This window comes from Telmatherina bonti (assembly GCF_933228915.1).
Source record: "Telmatherina bonti genome assembly, chromosome: 13".
Taxonomy (NCBI): Eukaryota; Metazoa; Chordata; class Actinopteri; order Atheriniformes; family Telmatherinidae; genus Telmatherina; species Telmatherina bonti.
In genome coordinates, this window is record NC_136611.1 from 7,348,970 (window position 1) to 7,376,238 (window position 27,269).

Genomic DNA, 27,269 nt, shown 5'->3' on the forward strand with positions numbered 1-27,269 from the left:
GTTTTATTTCACACACCGGTGAGACTAACACGGCTTTATAGATGTAAACCTGTTCACTTCTTCGCTTTGTCACCCATCACACCCTTTTTTACTCTTTATTCACCACATATCTTCAGCATCGCCACGGAATAACCACAAATCTTTGATCTTTTTACAGATGAGTTGCTCAGAACGATCACCTGCCGAGTCGCTGCAGTGGTTCTGCAGCATGATGAGGAAGGACACGTGTCCATATATAAGGATGACACGACAGACCCCCCCCCCCCCCCCCCCCCCCCCCCATGGAGATGTGATCCCTGTCAAATGCTAAGACTATGATTATTTTCTTTTCTTTTGTTAAAAAAAAAAAAAAGATTGTACGACAATTTGTGAGCAATCGTTGCTTTTTTTGTCAGTCTCGTGATCATTTAACTAATACCGTGTTCACATGAAGCGTTCCCAAACTCCAGCGGTGATTCCAACAACAGAACCATTCTGGTCGAGATGACTGCCGCCGTGACTGATAAGAGACGAGGGGGAAGGACGCCAACAGAGAAGTCATGGCTGGAAACATTATTAAAGAAACTAAAGACTGTAAAACTTAAACCAACATGAAATAACCAACATGGAGGCAAAGTAAAGCTGCAGAGACATCAGCTGCGTTTCCATTGTGGAAAAAAACTAAATATTGCAATTAAAAAGATCGCAACCTTTTTGAAAAAAGTCTCAAATATCGCTAAAAAGTTTTTACACTCTCATGAGGTGATTTTTCGGACGTTTTGACATAGAAATATATTGCAAAAATGTAATGGAAACACTTTTTCTGCGTTTACGTGTCGCCGGACGTGATGAGAGAAGGTCATGTGACCGTTTCAGTTCCAGTAAATATGGCGCGGTGTGACAGCGAAACGTAGTTTTACAATCAATTAGAACGGGAAACGAGGGACAATGCCTGCAAAAAGCAAAACCCCGGAATAACGTTACCTTGCTTGAGCTGCAAATCTTGTAAAATCTCATCAGACAGACGAGATTTTACGAGAACTGTGGCTTATGGGCTAAACACCGTTTTAACGGAAACACAAATCGTAATTGTTGTTTGTCGAAGCTTTAAAATTTTGCTTTTATCTTGTGAAAAAATGTAACGGAAGCACAGCTATTAAAACACCTAGGAACAGGGTCGACAAAGGACCGAAGTTGTATGTATACTGAAGGATTTGATGGAAAGCAGGTGTGGTAATCAGCAGTTGGAAGAAAGGAGCAGGAGCAGGAAGTAAATACAACACTTTACATACGGAGAGAAAGCTTTACAGGACGGGAAGGAAGTCGAATACAGAGGATATGACAGACACAGAAACCCCGACATAGATGTGGGTCGTGAACACCAATGGATGTTATCTTTGGGGTTTTGGCTCAAAAAGTTTGAGAACCACTGGTCTAAACCAGGAGTGTCCAATGTCAGCCCTTGAAGGCAGCTCTCCTGAAGGTTTTTAATTGTATCTATGTTCCAACGCTGATGTGGGAATCAGCACCTCAAAATCTGAGACCATGGTCCTCAGCCGGAATAGGGTGGATTGCCCTCTCCGGGTCGGGAGTGAGGTCCTGCCTCAAGTGGAGGAGATTAAATATCTCGGGGTCTTGTTCACGAGTGAGGGAAGGATGGAGCGTGAGATCGACAGACGGATCGGTGCGGCGTCTGCAGTAATGCGGACTCTGCGCCGGTCTGTCGTGGTGAAGAAGGAGCTGAGCCAGAAGGCGAAGCTCTCGATTTACCAGTCGATCTACGTTCCTACCCTCACCTATGGTCATGAGCTGTGGGTCGTGACCGAAAGAAGGAGATTTCGTATACAGGCGGCTGAAATGGGTTTCCTCCGCAGGGTGGCCGGGCTCTCCCTTAGAGATAGGGTGAGGAGCTCGGTCATCCGGGAGGGGCTCAGAGTAGAGTCGCTGCTCCTCCACATCCAGAGGAACCAGTTGAGGTGGCTCGGGCATCTGGTCAGGATGCCTCCTGGACCTCCCTGGTGAGGTGTTCCAGGCACGTCCCTCTGGGAGGAGACGCCGGGGAAGACCCAGGACACGCTGGAGGGATTATATCTCTCGGCTGGCCTGGGAACGCCTCGGGATCCCCCCGCAGAGTTGGCAAATGTGGCTGGGGAGAGGGAAGTCTGGGCTTCCCTGCTTAGGCTGCTGCCTCCACATTATGAGTGATTAATTTGAGTCAGGCATGTTGGAACAGGGAAACATGGAAAACCTGCAGGACGACTGGACACCCATGATCTAAACCACTTATTCCAGTGCTGGTTTGTGGAGCCTATCCCAGCAGCTACTGGACGACAGGCAGGTTTAGTCCCAAACCCAGCCATGTTGCTGAGCTGCTGCCGGTCAGCCGCTTCTTTCAGGGCTTCTTACTTTGTAAGGTTTTGTTGGACCGTCTCAGAGTCTGTTTCGCTGCCATCAAATTAAAGAAGAACTTTGTCGATTTTTTCTTTATTATGTTGTGAGTAAAATATCAGTTTATATTTGTAAATAGTTTAATTATTTTTTTTATTTATGTTTTTATAGTGTTGGAATTATGTTTGGATTTTGGATTAATTAAATATTTCCCCAATAAAATGTGATAATTTTATATAAGTCTTTTTCTTCACTTTATCTGGATGCAATAAGTAATTTATTTTGAGAGGAAAAACAAATAAACTAAAAAAGTTTTTTTTATTGATGCAGCTAAATCAGTGAAATACATGATGTTCCAATCTTTTCCACTAGATGGCAGACTGGACACAACAAATGGAGCAGTCTCCTGAAATTCTATTTTATTTTTTTATGCATTTCATTTTTCATCTTCATGTATTTCTTTTTTTAGTCATTCACTTGTTTAAATCTGTAAGGAGGAGGACCCACAAAGAGTAAAATTTGGGAAACTTGATCCAGTTTTCCAGTTAAAGAGTCTGATTTCATAATTAATGTTCCCCGCAGCTCAGATCAGTGGAAAAAAAACCTAAATATCTCGTCATAATGATGTTGACAACAATCCTTAGAGGACTTCCGACCATCCTTCCCTACTTTAGCCAAATTAGTTTGTGTGCCAGAATTTCTTCAACAAAATAAAGATAAATATGAAATTATTGTCTTTGGAGCCAAAGATTATTGTCTAAAGATCAGTTCCCAGCTTCAGGCAGAAGTCTCTGGGCTCAGATATAACTTACAGCAGCCATCTTATAACCAAACCAGCCTTTTATCAGCTGCAGAGCAGATCTAGAATAAAGACAGTGATGACTCTGTGTTGTTTACTTTGTAAAAACTCTGCAGCTGATCCAGAGAGATGCTGTTCATGTCCTCACAAAGACCAAAATAATTTATTTGTATAATTTGCATTAATTTGTATTTTTTTTTCTTTGTCCGTTCATTAGGGTCACTGCTGCCAAAACCCTTGATCTCAGTGGGATTTTAATCTGGTTTCATAAAGGTTAAACATGAATAAATGATACTAAAAGAAGAGAAACCAGTTTTCTTATCTATGTAAACTGCTTTTTCTCTTGAGCACGTGCAGTTTGTTGCTTCATCTGATATAAATGTGCTATAAATGAATTTTCTTTGTGTCCTGGTTTAAGTTTTTGTTTAGAAAATCAGTTTAAATGTTTGTTAATGTGAAACATTTCTGCTGTTTTATGATAATCAGGGGATTTCAGGGTGAAGTTTTCAGCTCCGCCGCTAGATGGCAGCACAGGGTAGGTTTTCATTTAAAACCCACGAAGGAAGAATTTCAGCAGCAGATGATGATGATGAAAAGATGAACATGTTTGTGTTTGAAGGATTATTTTAAAGTTTATTATGTATTAATAAAAAGATCTAAACTTCGGCTAATTGCAAGTTTTTCCTCCATTTTCTGGTGCCTCATTCAGATATGTTGTTTATGTTTGTGACGTTCATTTATTTGTTCCTAAAAAAGGTTCAGAAAAAATGTTTTGTTGCCATTTATTATGTAATACTTGTTTTTATCTAATTCTTTTATTATCAGTCTTTTTTTTTCTATTTTTACATTCTTAAAATCTCTTTACTGTTCATGTGCTGGAGATGCCATTTTTACTTGTCTTTAAACATGAAAGAATGAAGAACCTTGAATCATGAACATCTTTGGGGGGAAAAAAACGGCAGTAATACTGTGGTCATTTAAAATGTACTGATGATCCAGGATATTTAAAGTAAAACAATATTGCTGTAGTTTTGGAGGATCATTTAATCAAAACCAATAAATATCCAAACTGCCTGGAACATGAATAAATAAAACTGAGCAATTTTCATCAAACTACAAAACTCTCCTCTTCTGTTACAACTTCATCTCATCGAGTGATTCAGTTTGACCTTATTTACTCAGTTTGATCCTGCAGTGGCATGAGGAAAGGGGGGGGGGGGGGGGGGGGGGGGGGGGGGGATGGGACCAGGGACTACATATACCACTGCCCAGACTCCAGTAATGCACCAATATATCCATCAGCTATTTATTCATATATGTTTGCAGAATTTCTTTCAAACATCTGGATGACATGAAAAAAGGACGCGAAACTTCATTTATTTCAGTAATCCAACCTAAAAAGGAAATATACAGACTCACAACATTCCACGTCAGATATTAATCATGACTGACGGCTTATAAAAACCCAGAAATGTAAAGCTCAGCTGCATGTAAATGGTCTTAGTGGATTTAAGAGGGAAGCTGCTCACCTGACAGTCTGTTCAGGAAACCGTTGATCCTCCACAAGAAGGGAAAACCTCAAAAGGTAATTCTGAATTTAGTTGGATGCCTTCAATGCGCCATCAAAGCACATCAATACATCCTGTATTTATAAACACGTCATCATATTGAGCTGTTAAATCTGCTTGAAGCCCCTTTTTATGAAAGCAAATGGCTTCTAAATGCTGCAACATGAGCTATCTGCACAGAGAATTTAGCTCTTATTGCTGCTCACATCTAAATTTTAAAGGCAAAAGTTAAATATGAAATGTTTTCTGTGTGATTAAAGCATGAAAGCACAAAAAGACGGAATAAAACATGTCTGGTCCAACATGATCCTGTATCTCCAGGTTTAACTGAGGCAAGAAAAAACAAGCGATCCGTTGGGACTTTTGGGGTTTATTTGGCTTATAGTCAACATGCAGCGGTGGTTCTTACATCACAAACATGCTTGGAAGAGATGATGTGTGATCTTCATCACCTTCTGCTCCGGTCCAGAGGAGTCATCAGTGTTTATCAAACGTCTGACTGCTTGACACGATGCGAACAAGACAAAATGCTTTAGTGGTGTCCATTCACAATAATACATATAACCCCCCCCCCCCCCCTCCTCCCCAGCATGAGGTTCAGGTGGAAGAGTTCAGGATGCGCGAGTCCGCCGAGTCAGAGCGCTCCTCGTACTCCTCGTCGGGGGAGTAGAGGCTGGGTTTGGGCCCCAGGGAGCAACTTTCCTCTTGGATGCTGATGCGCTGCTCCTCGGCGGGTCTGGAGGGGAGGATGGGGGAGCTGCGGAACACCGACCCCGCGGGGCCCCCGGGGGCCGCTGGGGTGAAAGGAGACACGTACTGCGCGGCGGATCGGAGCTGGTACTGCTGCTGCAGGGCCATGGTATTCCACAGAGTCACGTCGTTGTGCATGAACGGGCTGGTCTGGCTGCGCGTCAGAGAGTTACGCAGCATGAGCGGGTAGCGCGTGGGCTGCGGGAAGGACGGGTGCTGCAGGGGGACCCCCAGCGTGCCGGTGGACACCACCCCCGAGGCGGAATCGGATGCGAATCGGAGGGAGTCCGGGACCCGGAAGGCGGAGCCCACAGACCACTTGGCGGAGGAGGACACCGGGTGATAGGAGCCCAGCGTGTGCTCGAACAGGTGTCCGTTAGAGGGCAGCACCAGGGCGTCGGCGTGCGGCTCGGCGTGAGGATGCGCGCTCCCGTCGGGGTTCCGGCTGGACAGCAGCACCTCTATGGCCCCCACCAGATCCCCCCCACAGCCCCGGAGGATGAGCTCCAGCACCGGAGGCTTGTGGGCGGGGAAGATCTTCTTGAGGACGTCCAGCGGCGGCCGGTTGGCTCTGAGGCTGAAGGGCAGGTTGATGGACCCGGCCAGGCCTTCAATCAGGACGCTCTGCTCTCCGGGACCGACCGGATACTTCTGTGGACTCTCGGCTTTGGCTTCCTTGTCGGAGCTGCTGGCTTTAGGGAGGCTGTAGCGGGTTTCCTCGGGGTTGGATGGGGTCTCTGAGGGCTCTGGGGTGTAGCAGGAGTTTGGTTTGGAGCCCTCGGGGGAGCTGACCGGGTCTTGTTCCTTCTCGCTGGAGCTCCCGGCGTTCTCCCCTCCTGAGACCTCCTCTGGACCGTCCTCTGCAGCCTCTGCAACATCAAGCAGTAAAACGTCAAAGAACGAGCAGAGAAGGGATCAAAAAAGATTAAAATAAAGTGTTTTAACTGCAGAAACATTAATGAGATATTCAGTAACCTCCAGATTATGATGCTATTTTCTGCACATTTATGTTTTCACACCAAGACTGGGAAAAATATTAAACATATTTATGTTTTTCTAAACAAAATCTGTTAAATTATCAAAACAAAACAGAATTATTATATTAGTTTTCTACCTTTAAAGAAATCAGACTGTGTCACCTGATAATAAAGACAATAACATTTGTGGGTAAATAATTACTGGTAATATACAGTTTTATATTTGTAAGTCTACAATTTAATATATTCTCATCATAACAATTAAACTGTTACAATATGGTCATTTATATTTAAATCTGAAAAAACATCTAATATTCATTAACTGTAATATGCGTTTGTGTGTGTTTATATTTTCTGTCCTTATGTTTTTTGCTCTTATTTTGTGATTTAAACCACTTTTATCTTTCAAAATAAACTTCATTTACTGTGTTTTTTACTAGAATTAAACATTAGACTGATATCATTTGACCAAAGTTGAAGGAAAATGTCCTAAATCTTCCCTGCTTCCACATAAATCTGGATTAATATCTAAACCTGTGAATATTGTTTCGTTTTGTTTTTTTTAAGTGTTGAAAACTTTTCTTGTTTAATAAAGACTCGTTTTCATTCAAATGTTTAAAATCTATCATTTGAAAACTTTTCTAAATCCGCATTTGCATGTTAACAGTTTAGAATTAAATCATTTAGTTCTTTTATAATAATAATTGAAGAAAAGGCTTCCTCTGCTACCTGAGCACGTCTGCGCTCCGGCCTGCGCCGCCTCCGCGCCGCTCCATCTCAGCTCCAGCTCCTCCGTCCGCGCCGGGGCTCCCTGGCTCCCCTCCCCGCTCCCACTCATGCCTATCCCGGGCAGAACTCGGAGGGACTCCGGGATGAGGCTCTCCAGACTCTCGTTGGCCTGCTGCCTGCGGAGCGCCACCTGCGCCGCCATGACGCGCTGCCGCTCGATGATGAGGATGCATTTGTCGCACGTGCAGTCTTTGAAGCGGCAGTAACGCTTGTGGCCTTTGAGCCACGAGAGCACTCCGTGGTTCCGGCACCGCGCGCACTTGGGGGTCCTCTGTAGTGGAGCGCGCGGCTGGGACACAGGAGCCCCCATGTAAAGGTAGGGGGACCCGTAACCATTCATCCTGTCAGACCGGGCGAGCTGCAGGACGCACCGGCGCGTCTGCGGAGCGCGGAGGGCGGCGCGCGGGGGGCTCGTGGACACCAGCAGGAGCAGTCAGAGGGTCGGAGGAGGAGGATGGAGCTCCTCTGCTGCACGCATGGCGGATGAAGATGAGACTCGCTGGCTTCCAGCAGATGCGCATCAGACTAAAACTAAACGCTGTCAGTCACGTCAAGCTGCCGCGTGCTGCAAGAAAACACGTCCACGCGGCAGAAGTGGGCGGCAGAACGTCCCTCCTGGGAAATTTACGTTCCCAGCTTGTTCAGAGGAGGGGACACACACTGGAAACAAATTTCCCCATCACAGATTTCCTTCAAACTTCATGAACTTTGTCGCAGAGAAGAACCAGATGTAGATAATTAATCAGGAAAACATGATGATAAAACACGAGTGGGGACAAATCCAAACTCTGATGTTAAAACGGACTGCAGGAGTCCCTGAACACAACACGCACACACAAAATGTCTTAAACTGCAAGAAAACCGCGTTTTCTCTGCTTTATTTACATTCATAGTAGTCACAACACTAATAAGAAAATAAAGTTAAAAAAACAAAACAAATAAGACCTTAAGGAGTCATTTTATTTGCATTAATTCATTAAATATAAATAAATGAAACCCAACTTTAACCCTGATCTGTTTACATGTTCAATCAGCAGCAGATTTTTCCATGAAAGCATAAAAAAAAAAAAAAGATATTTCCTGCTCTGTTGTCTCTCTGCAGGAATAAAAGCAGAAAAAACGCGCTGCCTTTTCACACCTTTACATAACTGAGATGATTAGCTGTGTTCATGGATAAAAAGCCTTTGGGAGCTGCGTGGAGGACGCTGATATGTCCCCCTCTGCAGGACTAATAGAGGGCATTGAAACATAACACCGGACAAAGCAGAGGCCCCATTTCTGACCGTAAAAAAGGTTTATTCAAGCAAATAATGGGATCGGAGCTGCGCGGCTTTCAGAGCACGGTAAACTTCCCCGCGTGGAGCCCTCTCCACGGCCATTAAGCTTTTAATTGGAAAATAGCAGAGGAAATTTCAAGGTGAGCTCCGCAGTTTGTCCCGGACCAGTAGATTTGTGGGAGTGGGAGGAACGCGTTATAAATTTATTCATGTTGATAAAGAGGAAAACACAAAGCGAAGTTAAAGTTTATACTGCAGACTTTTCTGCTTTTTTCCCCCCATTTAATGCGTTGCTGAAGGGCTGCCATCATGCAAAAACACACCCTGACTTCATGTTTTCATGATAAAATAATCACATTACATCTGCAAAAGGGAAGGAAAATTAAACAGAATAGTTTTTTTTTTAAAAAGTCATTAAAAAAGGACAAAATTGCGCTTTAATTCTCCTGTAATTAGAAATCTGATTTATTTTACTAACTAAACTAAACACAAACTAAAATTGTGTTCATTTCTAACTGTATTTTCTTACAGAGTAAATTAAAATTTGTACAATCTGATTTGAGCTCTTTATTTCCATAATAATCAGCACATTTAGAAACAAAATGGAGATTATCAGCTGATTTCCTGTTTTTTAATGTTCTGCAGTCAGAAGTTGTGTCAGTTCTGCAGCCATGGAGGCCTGAGGTGAGCTAAGAGCTGGATTTGCTTTGGTTTGGGGGGGAAAAGACAAAAGAGAAAAAGAAATCATCCTTCTACACATGCAGGTAAAATAGCTTCTTTTTAAGACATTTTTTTTTTTACCATTATGACTGACCAGTCGTCTCACTAATAAATGAAGGAATCCCTGTATGTTTGGTTGTGTTTAAGTTGGTGGAACAGGGAACAAAGCAGAACCCTGGATATTTTCATCCTGAAACTACTGCATTTTTTTTTTTTTTACACTTGGGCAGATTTTGTGTTGTGGAAATAATTGGGGGGGGGGGGGGGGGGGGGACGGACATATAAATGATGCAATAATCTGTTGAAAAGATAAAATAATTAACATATTACTAAAGAGGTCATATCATGAAAAAAGTCAGGCTGTTTCTGAAAGCAAATAGTTTTTTTTTTTTTTTTAAATCAATTATCCTGCATGTCTTTAACAACTTTAGATACTTCACTGACAACAGGAAAAACAACATTTAGCTCATTTACTCAGTTCATCAATGTTCATTATTTGCTAATGAACATTTTAGTCATCGCATCTGGATTAATGACTTTACATCCTCTATAAAATAAACAGTCTGAACAGATAAATATCGTTGAGTTGCATTCAGATTCTTCTTCGTGATAAAACATTTCTGATGAAAACGTTTTGACTCCAGTTTATCTGCAGATGTGCATCTTCTCAACCTGCCACATTATTTCACTTTAGTTTCCTGGTTTTAACTCCAGCAGTGTCACTTTATCAAGCTACAAACATCCTGTAATATCGTAGATAATTAAATATTATGCTCTGAAATGAAACTTTACATAATTCCTGAGAGGACTTTTCCCATTTTCTGTTATAGTTTATGCACCTGGAAAACAGAGGAGCATGTCCTCTGAGTACATATGCTGCCTTCACTTGTATTTGGACATTACAGTTTGCCCAAGTGAAGGTAAGTTTAGATATTAGAGTTTAGCTTGGGGGGTTTAAATGTCTGCAGCAAACCAACACAAACAGAGAAGACAGGCCTGCACATCCAACCACCACAGATATTATCCACTGAAAACATTTCGTAGGTATTTTCTAACTAATAAAGATCCGAATGGGATCAAAATACAATCAATGAATAATGTTTGTGGTTTACTTTTTCAGTTTTTCTTCTTTTTTCTGCAAACAAACGCAGCCAGCAGCTTCTGGAGCTGCTGTGGAGCCAAAGTAAACTGTTGTTTACTCTCATTTCAGCCGACTGTGTTGTTATCAAACATAATCATAAACAGATCATCTTAGAGGATTGAAGGGAAGTGAATTCAGCATTTCCTGAACTTCTCATGGAGCAGAGCAGGATCCAACTTTGGATTTCTTACGATTGGCAGGTTGTCAGTTCAGGTTTGGAGCCTCAAATCCGGCCGTTTCTGACACGTTTTTACCTCGACAGCGTGGGATTTTCTCCGTCTTTAATCTGCAGGCACCAAAATGCATTTGTCCTGAGTCGATATCATGTTGTTCTCACATTGTGTCCTTCAAACTGGGTCAAACGAGGCCATTTAACTTCATGTGTGTGAATGAACGATGAGCTGCAAAACAACACGAGGCCTTTCCTGATTCCTCGCTTTCTTCTCCAGCTTTCTGGGTTTCAGTTTTCCTTCTGGACTTCCTGCCATCAAGTTTTACTGTCACAGAATTCATGCTTATATTATTAAAATAAAAAAATTTTTAAAAAAAAGTAATTTCACCGGTTTCGTCAGCAGCAGCCGGGCTTCAAATGTGAAGAACTCCCACTGATAAGAGTAAAATATTAAAGTTTCCATCAGAAAACAAAGCAAAGATTGATACATTTATTTTTATGGATAATCAGATGATTGTTGATCTTAAAGAACAATTTTCTTCTCATGATGTTAAAATGTGTTTAAATATCAGGGGGAAAACATTTAATTCATGTATAATTTAAAAAAAAAAAATCCATTAATTTCTATGTGTTCTGCTTTATAAATGACCACTAATTATAATTAAATCCCAACATTTCCGTATTTGTAAAACTAAAATCTTCTCAAGGGGGTGTCACCAACAAACAGAGCCTGATGTCTGCATCAGCAGAGGGAACTCCTCCAGCAGGACCCCCCCACCTCCTCCAGAGCAGGAGGAGGAGCTGACCTCGGCTCATTATTAGCTGCTGATTGGGGGCGTCACAGAAACGCTGAGTGAAACCTCCCCGGGGAGGCGGGAACGCCGAGCTCCTACAGAGGAATTAGCCCCACATCTGAAATACCAAAACGTTTTTTTTTTCTCCCTCTCTTCGGAAAAGCAAAGAACATCAATCAGACGAAAGTCGTGAATCCGTCCCGCCTCCAGAGGGGAAAAAATGAGATTTTATTTCAGTAGCGACAATAAACAGCTGCTCAGATTGACTTTATTTCTTTATTTGTTTATTTTCTTATCATCCTGCACTGAAACTGCAGTAAAGTTCCTCCTTCCTGGAGTCAGTCAGTAGTTTTACTCTGAGATGCTGATTTACTTTTAGTCGGTGGAAAATCTGAAATACATCACAAAAAATAAAAATGACTTAATAATTACATTCAAACTTTCTGCTGTGATTTTATTTATTTTTCACTATTTTTTTAAATATTATCATATATATTTTCATTACTTTTTCATTCATTAATTTTTCATATCGATATATATCTTTTCTTGTGGACAAAAATATTCATGTTTGATTTCTGTTTATTTTATTTTGTATTACTGTGTTTTGCCTGATATGGGGGTGATGCGTTTATTTTTAACAACTTCCCAACAAATTAAAGAAAATCTTATTAAAAAAAAAGAAAAAATAAATAAATACAAAAATAATTAAACATTAAATATGTTGAAATAAATAAACCTCTTTAAAATCACCTCACATTTTATGGAATTTTTATGCAAAAAGACTGACATAAATTCTGTTATAAATGTTCTAATAGTTAATTTAATATTCAGCTTTCAGAACTGACAAAAGACTGAATATTTTAGCAGCTTTAATTTAGACAATAAAACGATGAAAAAGAAAGATATATATTTTACAGAATGGCCTAAACATAAATTATTTAGCCTAAAATGCTATTAAATCATTACACAATTCACATTTATCAAAAAAATATTTTACACTATGTTAAAAAAATAAAATTACACTAAAACAATTTTATTTAATTACAAACTTAAAATTATCTTTAATTAATGATCAAAATCTTTTGGTTTTACCTAAAATTATTTCCTTATTTCATAAGATTAAATCATTATGATAGATTAACAATAATGAAAATAATCAGGGGTAATATTGTATTATTTTAAACTGTTCAAAACAATTATGTTATTTATTTGCATGTTAACTGTTTTACTCTGTTAATTTGGCTGATTATGTTTGTCCGTCACTTTCTTACAATACTGCTTGTTTTAAGGGCTTCATTAATAAATTTGAGTTGAATACTGGTCAGATAATTATACAGACTGAGTGTGTGAGAGTGTGTGTGTGTGTGTGTGTGTGTGTCTTAACCTTTACTATGCCAACTGGATGGAAGATTTTCATACAGAATAATTGTTTATTGCCATTTTCTACATTCATTTATTGATTTTTGTGTTTTTTTTTAAACAACCAATAAAAAGCAAATGAGCTCTTTTTTATTTTTATATATAAAATATTGATTTTTAGTTGGTATTTTTTATAATTACTCTAATGCAGGTAGATTAAAGCTCACAACCTGGCAACACGAGTAACTCAGAAAAAGTTGACATTTTGTGTTAAAATCAAATCTTATTCATAAAACCCTCCTTACAGAAAACGTAGCAAAACCTGCTCTACATAAAAACACACAATTAACCACTTTAAACACGCCCAATCATAGTCTTCGTCACATTCAAACACACACAAACATCTGGAAAACAACACGTTCACATCAGGAGTCCAGTGGCTGTCCCAGCTTGTTTGACGCCTTGGGCCAACAACCCCCTTTGCAGTCCCACCCCCACAATTTGACACGGAAATGAGCGGAAATTAAACTTATTTCTTTCCACTTTCGTACACTTGTGCACCATTACACATAGATATTTTTTGTGAACGGCGTTCCGTCCTAGTTAGCACCCTGGGCGTTCGCCCACTGCAAAAACCGCCTCTGCAGGAGCATTTTTTGTTGTTTGTTTGTTTTTGTTTTTTTTTAAATATAAATCACGCATTTTTTTGTTGTTTTTAAAAAAAATATATATAAATCACTTCAGATCACATCTTGTTTTGTACAAAAAGTTCTTTATAAATAAAGTTTGACTGAAAACCAAACAAATAACTGTGTTTAAACATGAATTGAGAAGTTCAACATCTTTAGACTGACCTCCGTGACGGCCCGTCTTCCGTGATGTGCAGGACACGTCCCGGCAGAAAGAGAGACAGTCAAAAACATGCACACAAAGACCACAGAGGCCCCCCACCACTAGAAGCCACCCCGATCAGGACAGGTAGAATTCATCACCACAGCCATAGGGCTGCGTTGCAGGACCCTCGCCATCCAGACAAGGGCGATCCCCACGGCAACGACCATGCAGACTGAACAGTGATGGCCCCCGCATGAAGGATCCTCATGAGGAGAAACAGTGGAGTTATAAATGTTTAACAAGGTGTAAAACCATCCGATAAAAACGGTCACATGCGGGAGTCGGTGTTACCTAAAATGCTGCAGCTTTACTTGACGCTCAACAGATGTTTCGCTCCAACGAAGTCCAGAAGATTCCCAGACATTACGACACTGTAAACTACGTCAGTATCACTCATTGGATCTCGCGTGAACCTTGCAAACGCCATAAGTTGAACATATCTGCTGCTTTTTATCGACAAATTGAGATGTAGATTCAACTCTTCGGTACGCACCTGCACACGAGTCGCTCTACATTTTACTGGCATATCAATGTAAAAATATTTCACCGAATTGCAGGATCTGCAGCAAAAACTCAATAAACCGATATTAAACTATTAAATTGCACCATTAATAGGATGATACATTTGGACTAGATAAGTGCCCAACTTCTTCCAAAATGCTTTTTTGAACTTAAGAAGCTTTTATTTGTTTGTTGTAACCAATATTTGTTCTTTTAAAAAGTCCTTTTTTTTTTGTTTGAAATGAATAAAAAAAAAAAAAAAAAAAGGGGGTACCATGGACCCCTGTATCAAAAAGTTATTTGACACAGGGGTCCATGCTTTGATGTGATCCCACCTTTTAACGTCAATAATCATAAATACTTTAAGAAACATGAACCACATTTTTTGTATAATTGATATTATTGAATTATGGATTGATGAATGAATACACAAGCTGGCTCCTCCTACAGGCGGTTGTGTATCTGTATTTGCTGCAGAGTAAATTTTACAACGTTTGTTTGAAAGTCACTGACCTCGACCATGAGAGGTTATAAGTTCAGGAAAACATGGGAATATGATGTGGATGTGGCTCCATAGCAACAGGAAGATGAAGAAAGTCTGGGAAGCTCTTTTAACTTAATCATAATTATCAAGAATACTGATTTAAAATGATTTTAAAAAAGAAAAAAAAACCTAAACCCTCCAAAATGAACTGAACAAACAACATAAAGCATAAAAAGTGTATTAACAGTCTCTTCAACAGATCAGAGCTGAAGGTAACATCAGAAAAATCCTGTTTTCTTCCTCTCGTAGCTCAGATTTCCTGCCTGCAACGAGCTGCCATCACTCCACCGCCTGCTGTCGCAGTGGGATCCCAGCAGATTTTATCTATTATGGGAGGGCGTGATTCATGGAGGCCGCGGCAGCTCAAGGAAAAGCCCACCCTGTGACACTTTCTCCCCTTCGCCGTACACAGGCCAGCAGCTACAGAAGGACACGGCAGCGGCAGCCGGTTGCCCCTGACAACCGTGATAAAATGGCCTTCCTTAACTAAACTCGTAAAGCACGGGGCGATAAAACTCAATCTTCTGTAAAATCCAATTAAGTCATTATCTGACTGATTGTATCTTTAATTGAAAACAGAAGTGACAGTAAATTTCTGTGATATATCAGGATCAATCGATACTGCCGTACAATCTGGTCTCGAGAGGTGATTTATAACGTCAGAGCCTTATAGGTAACTCCACATTCTTCTCTCTAAAACCACTGGTGGATGAAATTAAGAGTAAGTGCGTTTCATAAAAAAACAAGACGGTCATGTTATTGATTACAACAGATGGGGCAGAATCCAATGAACGTCCCAACAGTGCAGCTGCAAGAAAATACAAGTAATTTTCTTTGTCTGGTTTTTTTTTTTATCGTTGTTCTCGGCACAATTTCACATTTACACTCCATCATTTCACAGCGTTTTTATTTCCCTAAAACTTGTAGCGACATAAACTCCAAAGCTGCAGATTACTTCTGTTGCCGTCTCACTCAAACACAAATAAACACGTGGAAAGCATGCAGTTAGAAAAGAAATGCCTATAAAACATAAACACGCAGCACAGTGTACTGCTCCGTCCACAAGGGTGAAAATACTGAACATTTCTGAACATTTACACAACTCAAAAGAAAAAAAAAAAAGATATTATTTAGTAGTTAATGGTGTTAAAAACAAAGGTTTTGTTTTGGTGTTTGCATCTAAATGTTTAGTATGACCTGCTAACATCTATTTAAACCACTGAACTGGAACTGAGTTATTTGATATAAAAAGCTTTAAAAAACAACTAAATTAATAATAATTTCCAATCTAGAACCTAAATATATTCAATTTATTCCAAATAAACACAAAAAACGGGCGATTTCTGATCATTTGAGAGGCAGAGATTATAAAATACCTGAAACATTTGGCTTAAAAATGAAATAAATGTTGCTGAGCCTCCATTTCCACCTCCTGTCCTGGAACTTCTGACCTTACAAGAGATGTAAACAATAACCTGTGTGTGCAGCAAACATCCTGGCCTGAAGGGGTTGAACACACAGACATGCATCTGTCAGAGTTTATTCTCAAACTTTCCACCTGAAACACATCATTACATGTTCGTTTGATTGTTTTAGGTACATTTTTATTTCTGCTGCACAACTTTGGTAAAGTTAGAAGTTTTATAAGCTAATAGAAGGTTTAGAAGTGCCGTTAATCAGCCACTCTGTCGCCATAGTTTGTGTTTGATTTGCAGTCTTTGGATACAAAAGTTCGTTCCAATGGACACAAAACTATCAATATTCTTAGTTTACTGCAATTCAGAAGAAATGAATTATGAGAAATAAGATTTAGCAGATTTAAAGGACTGATTCATTTAAGATTAGTTTTTTGTTGTCATCTGTGTGGACTGTTGCATGTGAAAATATCCTCAACCTGCTGTTTTTACTTGTGTCATAGGAGCTTAAAAACATCTTATCTGTGCTCATGGATTTGTTTTGGATCATTTGGTCCTGCCTGGATTCATTTAAATCACGATTTTAATGCATTTAGTGATTCTGAAAATATTTAAGTTGCAATTTGTGAACTTTCTGTGCTCTTAATTTTCTTTTTACAAAGAGAAAAATAAAGAAATGTACATAAAAATGAAGTAAAACACACAAGCAGGTTGTTGGCTGCTACAGAAGGGAAAATACGTCCAGGATGGAAACCTTTAGATAAACTGCAGCAACAGAAAACTGATACGAAGTTGGTTTTAAGTTGAACTTAACGTGTCTTCTTCTATTTGCTGGTTTCACCGTCGATGGAGTCGACAACGAAGCTGGCCGTTTGGCTGCCGGATTCACACTCAGCCTTGACCTCAGAGTTAACCAGAGAGCTGATGGAGCGGCAGGTCATGGTGGAGTCGTGGCTGCTGGTGATGCTGCTGGACAAGAAGGCTGCAGGGACGACACAGACAGAGTCCTGCTCAGAGATCCTCTGAGCTTACTGACACGCTGCAGATAGCATGTGCTGTGCTGCTTTTAACTCAAGGATGTGTACGTTTGTTGTGTTGAGATACTGGCTGTTTGTTTTCCTGGAGGTGAGACAAACTAAGCTGTTAATTCAAGAAAGCAAACTGATTTCTTGCAACGTCGCCGTCATGGCTGAGGAGGAAAATCAATCACGCTACAGCAAGTCAGAGTTTACATGTGGAGTAAAGTTGAGCGATTGACCAACTGTGAAAAACACACAAACCATGTTTGTTGCAAACATGCAGCTTGTGAGCAGTTCTGTCATTGTTATGTTAGCATGCTTGATCTTTCTGCTACATGTGCTACGTATGCTACGTGGGTGCTACATGTGTGCTACATGTGCAGCCTGTGCTACGTGTGCAGCCTGTGCTACGTGTGCGCTACATTTGCTACGTGTGCGCTACACTTTCTACGTGTGCGCTACATGTGCAGCCTGTGCTTCATGTGCATTACATGTGTGCTACATATACTATGTGGGTGCTACTTGTGTGTTAAATGTGCCAAGTTTTCTACATGTGCTACGTGTGCAACCTGTGCTACGTGTGCAACCTGTGCTACGTCTAAATGTCTAAAAGAGGTAACGTCTGCTGGAATATGAAGATAAAGAACCAGAAAAAGTTCAATGTTTTACGTGTGACTATGTTGTAACATAATGAGAGTAAGAATCATATACATGAATGAATAAACAGCTGTAAGCTACAACTGAGACCCCCTCAAGCAAATCATAATCCTGACTGCAATAAATACGATTAGTTGTATGACATTACAGCTTTTTACTTAATTTAACTTCACTGCAATTTAAAATGGACTCTATAATAGGATCATAAAAAGGGTCTTTTTTTTCTAGTTTAAATTTGACCTCACTGATTGTCATTTTCAGGAAAATGATCAGCAAAGTCCAACAAACTCGAGTCCAAAGAAAAAACACACTGTACAGTTTATTAAAATGATTAAACTTTAAACCATGTCATAACTGTCCCTTTTGAAAATTATTGCTGAAATTAAAAAAACAATAAAATCTGAATTTCAACGTCCTGTCATTAGATAATCCCAACAGTTTCTTTTCTTCTCTATCTGGTCGCCACTTGTTGAAGGGATGGACTGTAGAACATATGTTGCTGCACTGCTAGCTACGTGCTAATCTACAGCTGCTGCATAACATTAAAACCACCAATAGGCAAGGGAAAACAAGAAACACTGATTATCCTAGAAGTATTGTTGAGTCACATGACACAGATGGCGTTAAGTTGCCTAGCGCAGCGTTTTATTAGCAAAGCCGTTATGGGCATTTATAAGGCGACGCATTGACATTGAAATTTCGCGTTGATGAAATTTAATTGTCGACAAATCGTTGCAGCCTTACACCAGACCAACATGTATAAAAAACCAGCAAAGCTCAAATCTTTAATCTTTTCAGACATCAGGATACAAATCTTTTTTTAGATAGTCCCTTAAGCCATTAATAAGATAAATTCATATTGTCTTGTATAGAGCAGAGCACACATAAAATAAACATGTCTCCATATTGTGAGGTTAGTAAATAAACAAGGACAGGGGAAGTCCCAACATGACTGTCTAATCACAGCACATCAGAATGAATAGCTTTGTGATCCTTTCACACAATTTAATAAAAACGTTATGAATTTGCAGTAAATTGAAACAGCGAGCAAAAAGGAAAGCATTTTATTATTTACAGTTTATTTACAGTGAGTGTGAAACAGTAACAGCACATTACACTTAACGGGCTGATTGGTTTGTCTTAAAGTAAACTTAAAAATGCTTCAATTGATACTTTATCAAATAAAAATAAATTACCAACAGATTAGTACTGTAATTATCAAGCAGCCTCTAATATTTAAACAGATTAATTAATTGTTTTTTTTTGTTTTTTAAGAGATTTATATTTACATAAAAGGCAAAAAAAGAATAAAAAAAACAGTAAACCTGTTCATGGGGTACATGACTCTACAAAATAAAATAAAACAATCTGTAATCCATAGTTTTATCAAACAACACTGTCAGATGGCATGAATGAAGTTCACTCAAATGTAGCTGCATTTTAAAGATCTCTTCCCTCTCCTCTCCTCTCCTCCTCAGCAGAGATGGGAGGGAAAAGAGGAGTAATTTTTCTCCTCATTAACTTCCTGATTGGTTTCGGACTCCAATTTTTGTGCGTCTGCAGTTTGTCACCGGTTCTGAACCGACAGCTCAATCGTTAATACTAATGTTTGTGTAGCTAAGTGCACCGTGCTCTTTTTTCATCCCTCAGCGGTCCACTTGTACAGCAATAACAGCCGGTGGGTGTGGAGGGCAGCGGTGAATTAGCCCGCTCGCTGTTAATTCCCTGTCCATTCATCAGCCGGAAATCTACGACGTAATTAAAGCTGAAACCAACCGGACGTGTTAGTTTGAGTGGGGATGTTAAATCACGACGCGCTGCGGTACACGTGTTCTCTGCTGCATCTGCTCTGCTGTTTAATACAGATTAATGCCAGACGGCTGAAACAGCAGAAATCCTCTGTCTCTAATTAGCTGTCAAGCACCTGTTGATGACATTCAGACTAATTAACAGTGTTGTCACTGTCAGATGACTGCTATTAGTATCATGTGTGTCTGCTAACAGTTACGGTGTGTTCAGACCAAACGCGTTTTGAGCTTCAAAAGCGCTCAAAACGTTGAACCTTTGACGCTGGTCACTAAACTGTCACTTTCGTGTCCAACGCCCAAAACATTCCTGACACGTTTGCCGCTTGTCGGGAGCGAGCGGCAAACGCAGCGGAAAAGAGGGGGGAAAGGCGGAGCTTTCCTTCCGGTCAGTTGAATGATGGCGGATGCAGTAGAGAGAGCGGCATACAATGTCGTCGTAAGGCAGTGATAGTCACTGTTAATGCAACAAAAGCCGCCACCCCCCCCAAAAAGCGTTAACATTGCCAAATCAGCAACATTCAGCTTTTTAGCAAGGAATGGTTATCCTAAATATTGCACGGAGTAATAACGTTCTTATGCAACAGTATATGGTGAAAATACAATAATGCTTCCAGAATGTGGGTGTTTCTTTTTCAATATTTATACAGAGCAAGTGGCAACCTCCAGCGGTTAAAAGTGAATCCTATGCGGAAGTCCATAAAACTGCAGTTCCCCCTTCATCCGCTAGCAAATCCCCATAGACACCCATGTTAAAAAGGCCAACTTCACGGCAGAAAAAAACATGTTTACGGCCTGGTTCAAACATCCATTTTCAACTTATAGGTCAGGTTTACCTTCATGACAACTGTGGGGGGAGTGAATTTTTTTCTAACTCGCCCGTTTAAAAGTAATTTAATCTCGAAGTTCGGCAAATTTAGGGGCGTGTTCTTTAGATTGACAGGTACCAATCTCCTGCTTCAAGTAAGAAGAACGTAGAACAACTGCAGTTTTTAGCCAGTTAACAACGTGACTTAGCTTTAGCCCGCTTACCTCTGTTAGCTGGGTAGCTCCTGTTATCTCCAAGTTAGCTCGGTTAGCTCTTAGCTACAGGCAGCTCTGAGATTGCTAGATGTCAATCATCCACCATGACGCTCAGAGCCCCCCCTTCTCAGCTCCACCAACTTTAAATTTTCAGCGCGTGACGCTCGACGGCCAAATCCTGAAAACGCGCCACGAGAAAGTTGACGCCACCTTGACGCGCCTCCACATAGACTTTACATGTAAACCTGACGCTCTTGACGCTCTAAACGCGTTTGGTCTGAACACACCGTTAAAGGTGGGTAGCTAACTAATTTCGGTCTCCCACTGACTCGAGGTTGACTGCATCATGCTCACAGAGCTAGCATGCTAATGGGCTAAATAACACAGATCAGAAGAGACATGACACATTACGAAAGCTACTTGTGCCAGCCACCAGTTACTGAAATTTAGCGCTAGCTAAAACAAAACTACCAGGTTTATTATTACAGCATGATCAGGAGAAGTTTGTGCATGACAGTTTTGTCAGCGAAGTGCTGGAAACATCAAAGCGGCATAACATTTCATCTACTACACATCAACATCACAAATTTCAACAGTGTTATCGCATGTTTTCCTGATGTCACGCTGCCCACGCTGTAAATTTATGACAAACATGTACAAATTCCTGTTAATGAGACCATCACCATGCAAAAAAGGAGCTAATGGCAAATAACGTCATCCTTACCACACAGAAGGCGGTGCAAAATCTGATGCTGCAAGCCAACAACACTGGTTATCCTGTCTATACATTTAAGTGGACAGTCCGAGTTTGTTTTCAATTGCCCTAAAATTATGTATGTAGACAAAGGATGCAAACACTGAAAAATCTGTTTGACAAAATATCTGTGTGGATGGATTTGTACACTGCCTAGTTTTTAAATTAAGTTTTTTCAGGGTATTTTTAATCTAGGCCGAGCCGTTGTGTTATATTACCACCCAAGCCTGCAGTCCGACCTATTAAATGGTGTCAAAAATGTGGAAATATGACACTTTAATGAAAGCCAACTGTGACAATTGTGCAGATGTGATCATAATTATCCCTCAGCAATAAAACATTCAAATGCCAACTGTGACAGGATAACATGCAATCTAACAACACAAGCCTCAATGAAAAGGGGATTTCAAGGGTTTAGGTTATTCCAACAATCACCAGGCTAGAATTCAGTGACGCTGTCTCTGTGGGTAAACTCTTAACATATTGGCTGCCAAAGACGTATTTTGTAGTCTATCTGAATCCAAACATTCACTTCCAAAGACACCAAACAAAGTCTTTAATGCTTTTTGTATATGAAACCTGATTTGGACGAGCACTCTCCAAGCGCGCATCCAGCACATTTTGAATTAGGGCTGGGCGACCAAAATCTCACATCTCGATTTAGCTCATTTTATATCACCATAACGATATACATAATATAAAATTGTTCGTATAATGTTGTGTCAGTCATCAGTTATGTGTCAGAAGTGCTTGGCAATGGCAGCAGTGATCTTCCATCTGGGGGAACTATGGCCGTACGACGTTTCACAGGTAAATACCTGCTGCAGCGTTTGCGTCAAGAGTATATTATGAGCTTTCGCCACCTCTGACGATGCTTTTGCTCATTGACTCTATTCTTTATTTTGTATTCTTTGTCCTGATTCTTGCCCAGATGATAAAATGAGTTAGTTGTGTCAGATTCTGTTGTTGGGACTGTGAGCTAGTCTGTGGTCAGTCCCACGTCGGTCTTTTAAATTCAAACCACATCCACGCGACAGAAATTTCCCTCTTATGAACAAGCTCATCAGTTTGGGTTGGCTGGTCATGAACAAGCACTGATTTTAAGCGTAGTGGTTCAGTCAGCTAGGAGAGTTACTGCTAGAGTTTCTGTCTTGGTTTCGGGTCTTTGTTTGGTGCCGGGCTCTGTCGTTACCACGTTTTCTCTGAGATCAACAACAGCTGAGTTCGTGACGCGGGTCACACTCCCTGTTCAACTGCTGGGGGCAAGCAGAAAGAGGCGGTTTTAGCCAGCTGCGCAATCAAGCTGAGTGGACTCAGCTGTGTCAGTCACAGGTACTTAAGCAGCCCAGGTGCGCTGTCGCGTCAGCCACTGTGTCAGCACACGTCAGGTTCAGACCACCAAAGGGTAAAGACCTACAAGTCTACCTACGCGAGTCCACCGAGCAAAGGCACGAGCAGCAGCAGCTGAGCACACATTACCATGTGTCGCCAACCCAAATCTGTCCGACATAGGTACAGACCAAGGCGTGTGTCCCACAGACAACACAATCCTCTAAACCTCTCACGACCACTGTCTCCCACACTATCCGCATGCTCTGTCACCTTCGGTCTTTGGAACTGTCAGTCTGCAGTTAACAAAACAGAATTCATCAGTTCGCTAATGTCAGTCTCAGACGTTCAGCCCTGACTGAGACCTGGATCCGCCCAGTAAACACAGCTGCTCCAGCTTCCCTCTCCCTTAACTCAGATTTTACTCATACACCTCGCTCTACCAGACGAGGAGGTGGAACGGGCGTCCTGCTTCCTAAAGAATGGAACTTTACCTCTCTCTGTCCTTTGGCTTCCCACTCGGCACTTGAATATCATGCAATAAAGGTCTCCGCACCTACCAATACACACATTCTGGTCATATATCGCCCTCCAGGAGGCAATATGAATGACTTTATCTCTGAGATGGACATGCTACTCTGACATACCTGATGATGGCACACCCCTAATTGTCATGGGAGACTTAAATATTCACACTGGCAAAACTCAGGCCAATGACTTTTTGAACCTCATCAACTCCTTCAATCTCAGGCTAGTCCTGACTCCTCCAAAACAACAAAGCCGGCAATGCTCTTGACTTGGTACTGACCAGAAACTGCTCCTCAGTTGATCCGTCTGTCACTCCGCCTGAGATCGCTAAGTCCCGCACAGCTGTCTGATGAGGTTAACTCTACTCTCCCCTCTGATTCAGACTTCTTTTCACTGTCTACTAATGAGGCTACAGAAACACTCTGCTCCTCTCTGGCCTCTTCTCTGGACAAACTCTGTCCTCTGCTGTCTAAACCAGCCAGAAAGAATCCACCCAGTCCATGGCTCACTGAGGTCCTAAGACGTCACAGAGCAGGTCTCAGGGCAGCAGAAAGAAAGTGGCGCAAATCCAATAAACACACTGACTTGTCAGAGTACTGGCTTCAGCTCTCACTCTTCACATCCAGCCTAAAGACTGCCAAGATAGACTTCTATCAGAACAAGGTCCGCAATGCTCCTAACGCACGACAGCTATTCATGGCACTCAACTTTCTTCTCTCTCCACCTCCTGCTCAGCCACCAGCCATGCTGACCGCAGAAATGTTTGCATCCTTTTTTACCGAAAAGGTTGCTACCATCAGTAACCAGTTCTCTGGGCCTGACCAGCTCAGTCCACCACATCCAGCTAGTGGTGCTTCATTTTGCTCCTTCTGCACTCTGAATGAGAGTGAAGTCCTAAAGCTTCTACAAAACTCTAAACCCACTACCTGTGCACTTGATCCAGTCCCTTCCGACATCCTGCAGAGCATTTCTCCTACGATCAAAACTGCAGTAACTCATATGATCAACTCCTCTCTTGAATCTGGGGTCTTTCCCTCTGTCTTCAAGCAAGCTCGGGTCACCCCGCTGCTGAAGAAACCCACACTCGATCCAGCCCAGGTTAAAAACTACCAGTCTCACTGGTGCCTTTCTTATCTAAACTACTAGAGCCTTCAGCCAAATCTCGCAATTCCTCCATGATGAAAACCTTTTTGATCCATATCAGTCTGGCTTTAGGCAAGGCCATTCCTCAGTCCTGGTCTTGCTGGACCTGTCTGCTGCTTTTGACACAGTGAACCATCAGATTCTCCTCTTCACACTCTCTGGGCTTGGTATCTCTGGATCTGTCCTCTCCTGGTTCTCATCCTACCTCTCAGGAAGATCATTCAGGGTATCCTGGCAAGGAGAAGTGTCCAGCTCACATGAGTTGAAAACAGGGGTGCCTCAAGGGTCGGTGCTCGGCCCTCTTCTCTACGCCTGCTGCCCGGAATCTTGGGGTCATGGTGGATGATCAGCTGACCTTTAAGGTCTATGTTGCCTCGGTTGCCCGTACCTGTCGATATGCTCTCTACAACATCAAGAGAATCAGACCGTACCTGACACAACATACGACTCAGCTTCTGGTTCAGGCTCTGGTCATCTCACACATCGATTACTGCAATTACCTACTGGCAGGTCTGCCTGCATGCTCTGTTAAACCTCTGCAGATGATCCAGAATCACTAGCCAGACTCTTTTCCTCTGTTGTGCCACGATGGTGGAATGATCTCCCAAACTCTGTCCGCTCTGCAGAGTCCCTGTCTACTTTTAACAGCAAGCTTAAGACTCAGCTCTTCAAGGAGCACTTCAACACTTAGTATAGCTGTATTTATTGGAAAGTTGGAGAACTTAGCCCAGTTCTTTGCAACAAACTTTATATTAATTCTTTGTATTGTAACATAGGTGACATTATATGGTGGGAAGGGAGTAAACAAAAAAAAACAAAAAAAAAAAAAGAAAAAAGAAAAAAGCCTGTAGCACTTCATGCAAAGATCTGCATCCAAGTGGACAGTCCACTAGCATCTTCCTACGATGTCCTCTACTGTTTAATTTTGTGCTTGTGTTGTTCTCACTCATATGTAAGTCGCTTTGGATAAAAGCATCAGCTAAATGACTGTAGAATAGAATAGAATAGAATAGAATCCTTTAGTGAATTATCCTGCTCCAAAGCACATCTGTTACCGTCTTCCTCCACTTTGTTTATGTATTGCAGCTTGACGTAAAGCGCATCCTGACCATAGATCGTATAAAGATGGACGGAGCCTCCGGCGGTTCAAAGTCTATACAGAAGTGCAAAACAATGCAGTTCCCCCCTCATCCACCAGGGGCTGAAAAACAAAGCGAATCCCCTTAGACTCCCATGTTAAAAAGACCAACTTCACAGCAGAAATAAACATGTTTACAGCCTGGTTCAAAAATCCATTTTAGGTTTAATATGTCAGGTTTACCTTCATGACAACTGTAGGGGGAGTGAATTTTTTTTCCTAACTCGCCTGTTAAGTAATTTAATCTCGAAGTTCAGCATATTTAGGGGCGTGTCTTTTTCGTATCCTTTTGATTGACAGGTACCCAATCTCCTGCTTCAAGTCAGAAGAACATAGAACTGCGGTTTTTAGCCGGTTAACAACGTGACTTAGCTTTAGCCCGCTTACCTCCGTTAGCTGGTCAGCTCCAGTTATCTCCGGGTTAGCTCGGTTAGCTCTTAGCTACAAAAAGCTTGGAGGTCGCTAGATGTCAATCATCCACCATGACGCTCACAGCCCCCCTCTCAGCTCCACCTCTTTGCCCATATTTGTATTTTCCGGGCGCGATGACACGCATGTCTCTGCCAAGATGGCGATGGTAAGAACCGCCCACCGAGCTTCAATTCAGCTCTTCAGAAACCTACGTGTGACATCACAGAGGCTCCATTCATCTTTCTATATACAGTCTATGATCTTGACGTAAAATACTGCAGTAAAGCACCTAACTGTGGCATAAACAATAGAGTATCATATGAAACTATAGACATTTTCTATCGTCCAAACGATAAATATCGACATATTGCCCAGCTCTTATGAACGCACCCCGAAGATGCCCTGATGCACGCGCCTGGTCAAATTATCCCTAAGCATCTGCCCTCCCAGAAATTAATGTTCTGCAGTCCCGAAAGACAAACTAAAAATACTCCAAAACCAAGGCAGCCTGGGGTTTGAGTTAAAGGGGTCCTATTATGGTATTTCGAGCTTTCTGAGCTTTCTACAGTGTTACAGTGTTGAATCCTCAGACATGTGAACGGCACTGTTTTTTTATCACCTAAACGCATGTTTGAGCTTGAGTTCCAGCACTCTCTCTGTTCGGTTTCCATGGCGATGAAAAACGCGTTTTAGAGAGTTTTTCTACTTGGAAATCCTTGTGACATCCCGGGGGATAAGGTTCGGTGATTGGTTACCTTCTACTGGTTAACAAGGGCATGTACAAATACATCAGGCGGGTGGAAAACGTCAGATAAAGTTATTTCCAACGATGGCTGGTGAGTTTACCAAAGAGAGACATCCTGCTGCATTCGTTGCTGTGGGTTGCTGTTTTCCACTTCATTTTCAGGGTCTGATTCAGGTTCCAACATGTAGGGCTGTATGCTATGTGTTGACATTGTAGTTTGATTTTTTTTATTGAGTTTATATTAGCCTAATTCTTCTGTTTATGAGATGTTACAATGACGGCGAAAGCAGGTGCGGTGCGTGCTCCCGATGTAGTGCAGTGGCGGGAGGCGGGGCTTAATACGGAAGAGTCTCAATCCACTCGTTTTGCCCACAGGCTGATCTGACAGCCTACGAGAGGGTCGGTCTGAAGTAAATAAAGCGATTTGTGACAATAACTCCATCAATCCCAGCCCTTCTGGTCTCAGACATAAAAATAAATTAGCCTGAAATGCACATAATAGTTCCACTTTAATGACAAGTCTCTCTCAGTTTTCATCTACTAGACAAGTTCTTTTGCTTTCCCTTTGAAAACATCCAGGACTCTGGATTGGCATCGATGGATGGATTATAAAGGCACAGAAATTACCTCCTTTTTTTTTTTTTTTTTAA

At 41.3% G+C, this 27,269-nt stretch overlaps 2 protein-coding genes across 2 annotated transcripts in view; both read right to left on the reverse strand.

The window, feature by feature from the left end:
- Window positions 1-5,331: 5,331 nt before the first annotated feature.
- Window positions 5,332-7,590, reverse strand: dmrt3a (doublesex and mab-3 related transcription factor 3a; the record flags this gene model as incomplete). The annotated part of the gene is made up of 2 exons (XM_079250889.1): window positions 5,332-6,353; window positions 7,191-7,590. The coding sequence occupies 2 exons, from the start codon at window positions 7,588-7,590 to the stop codon at window positions 5,332-5,334; spliced, it is 1,422 nt and encodes a 473-aa protein (XP_079107015.1).
- Window positions 7,591-16,891: 9,301 nt separating this feature from the next.
- dmrt1 (doublesex and mab-3 related transcription factor 1) overlaps window positions 16,892-27,269 on the reverse strand; it is a gene marked incomplete at both ends in the record, with an annotated part of 45,316 nt that continues 34,938 nt past the window's right edge. The window contains one exon of the mRNA XM_079251197.1: window positions 16,892-17,049. Coding sequence (XP_079107323.1) covers window positions 16,892-17,049 — 158 coding nt within the window. The remainder of the gene's footprint in view (window positions 17,050-27,269) is intronic.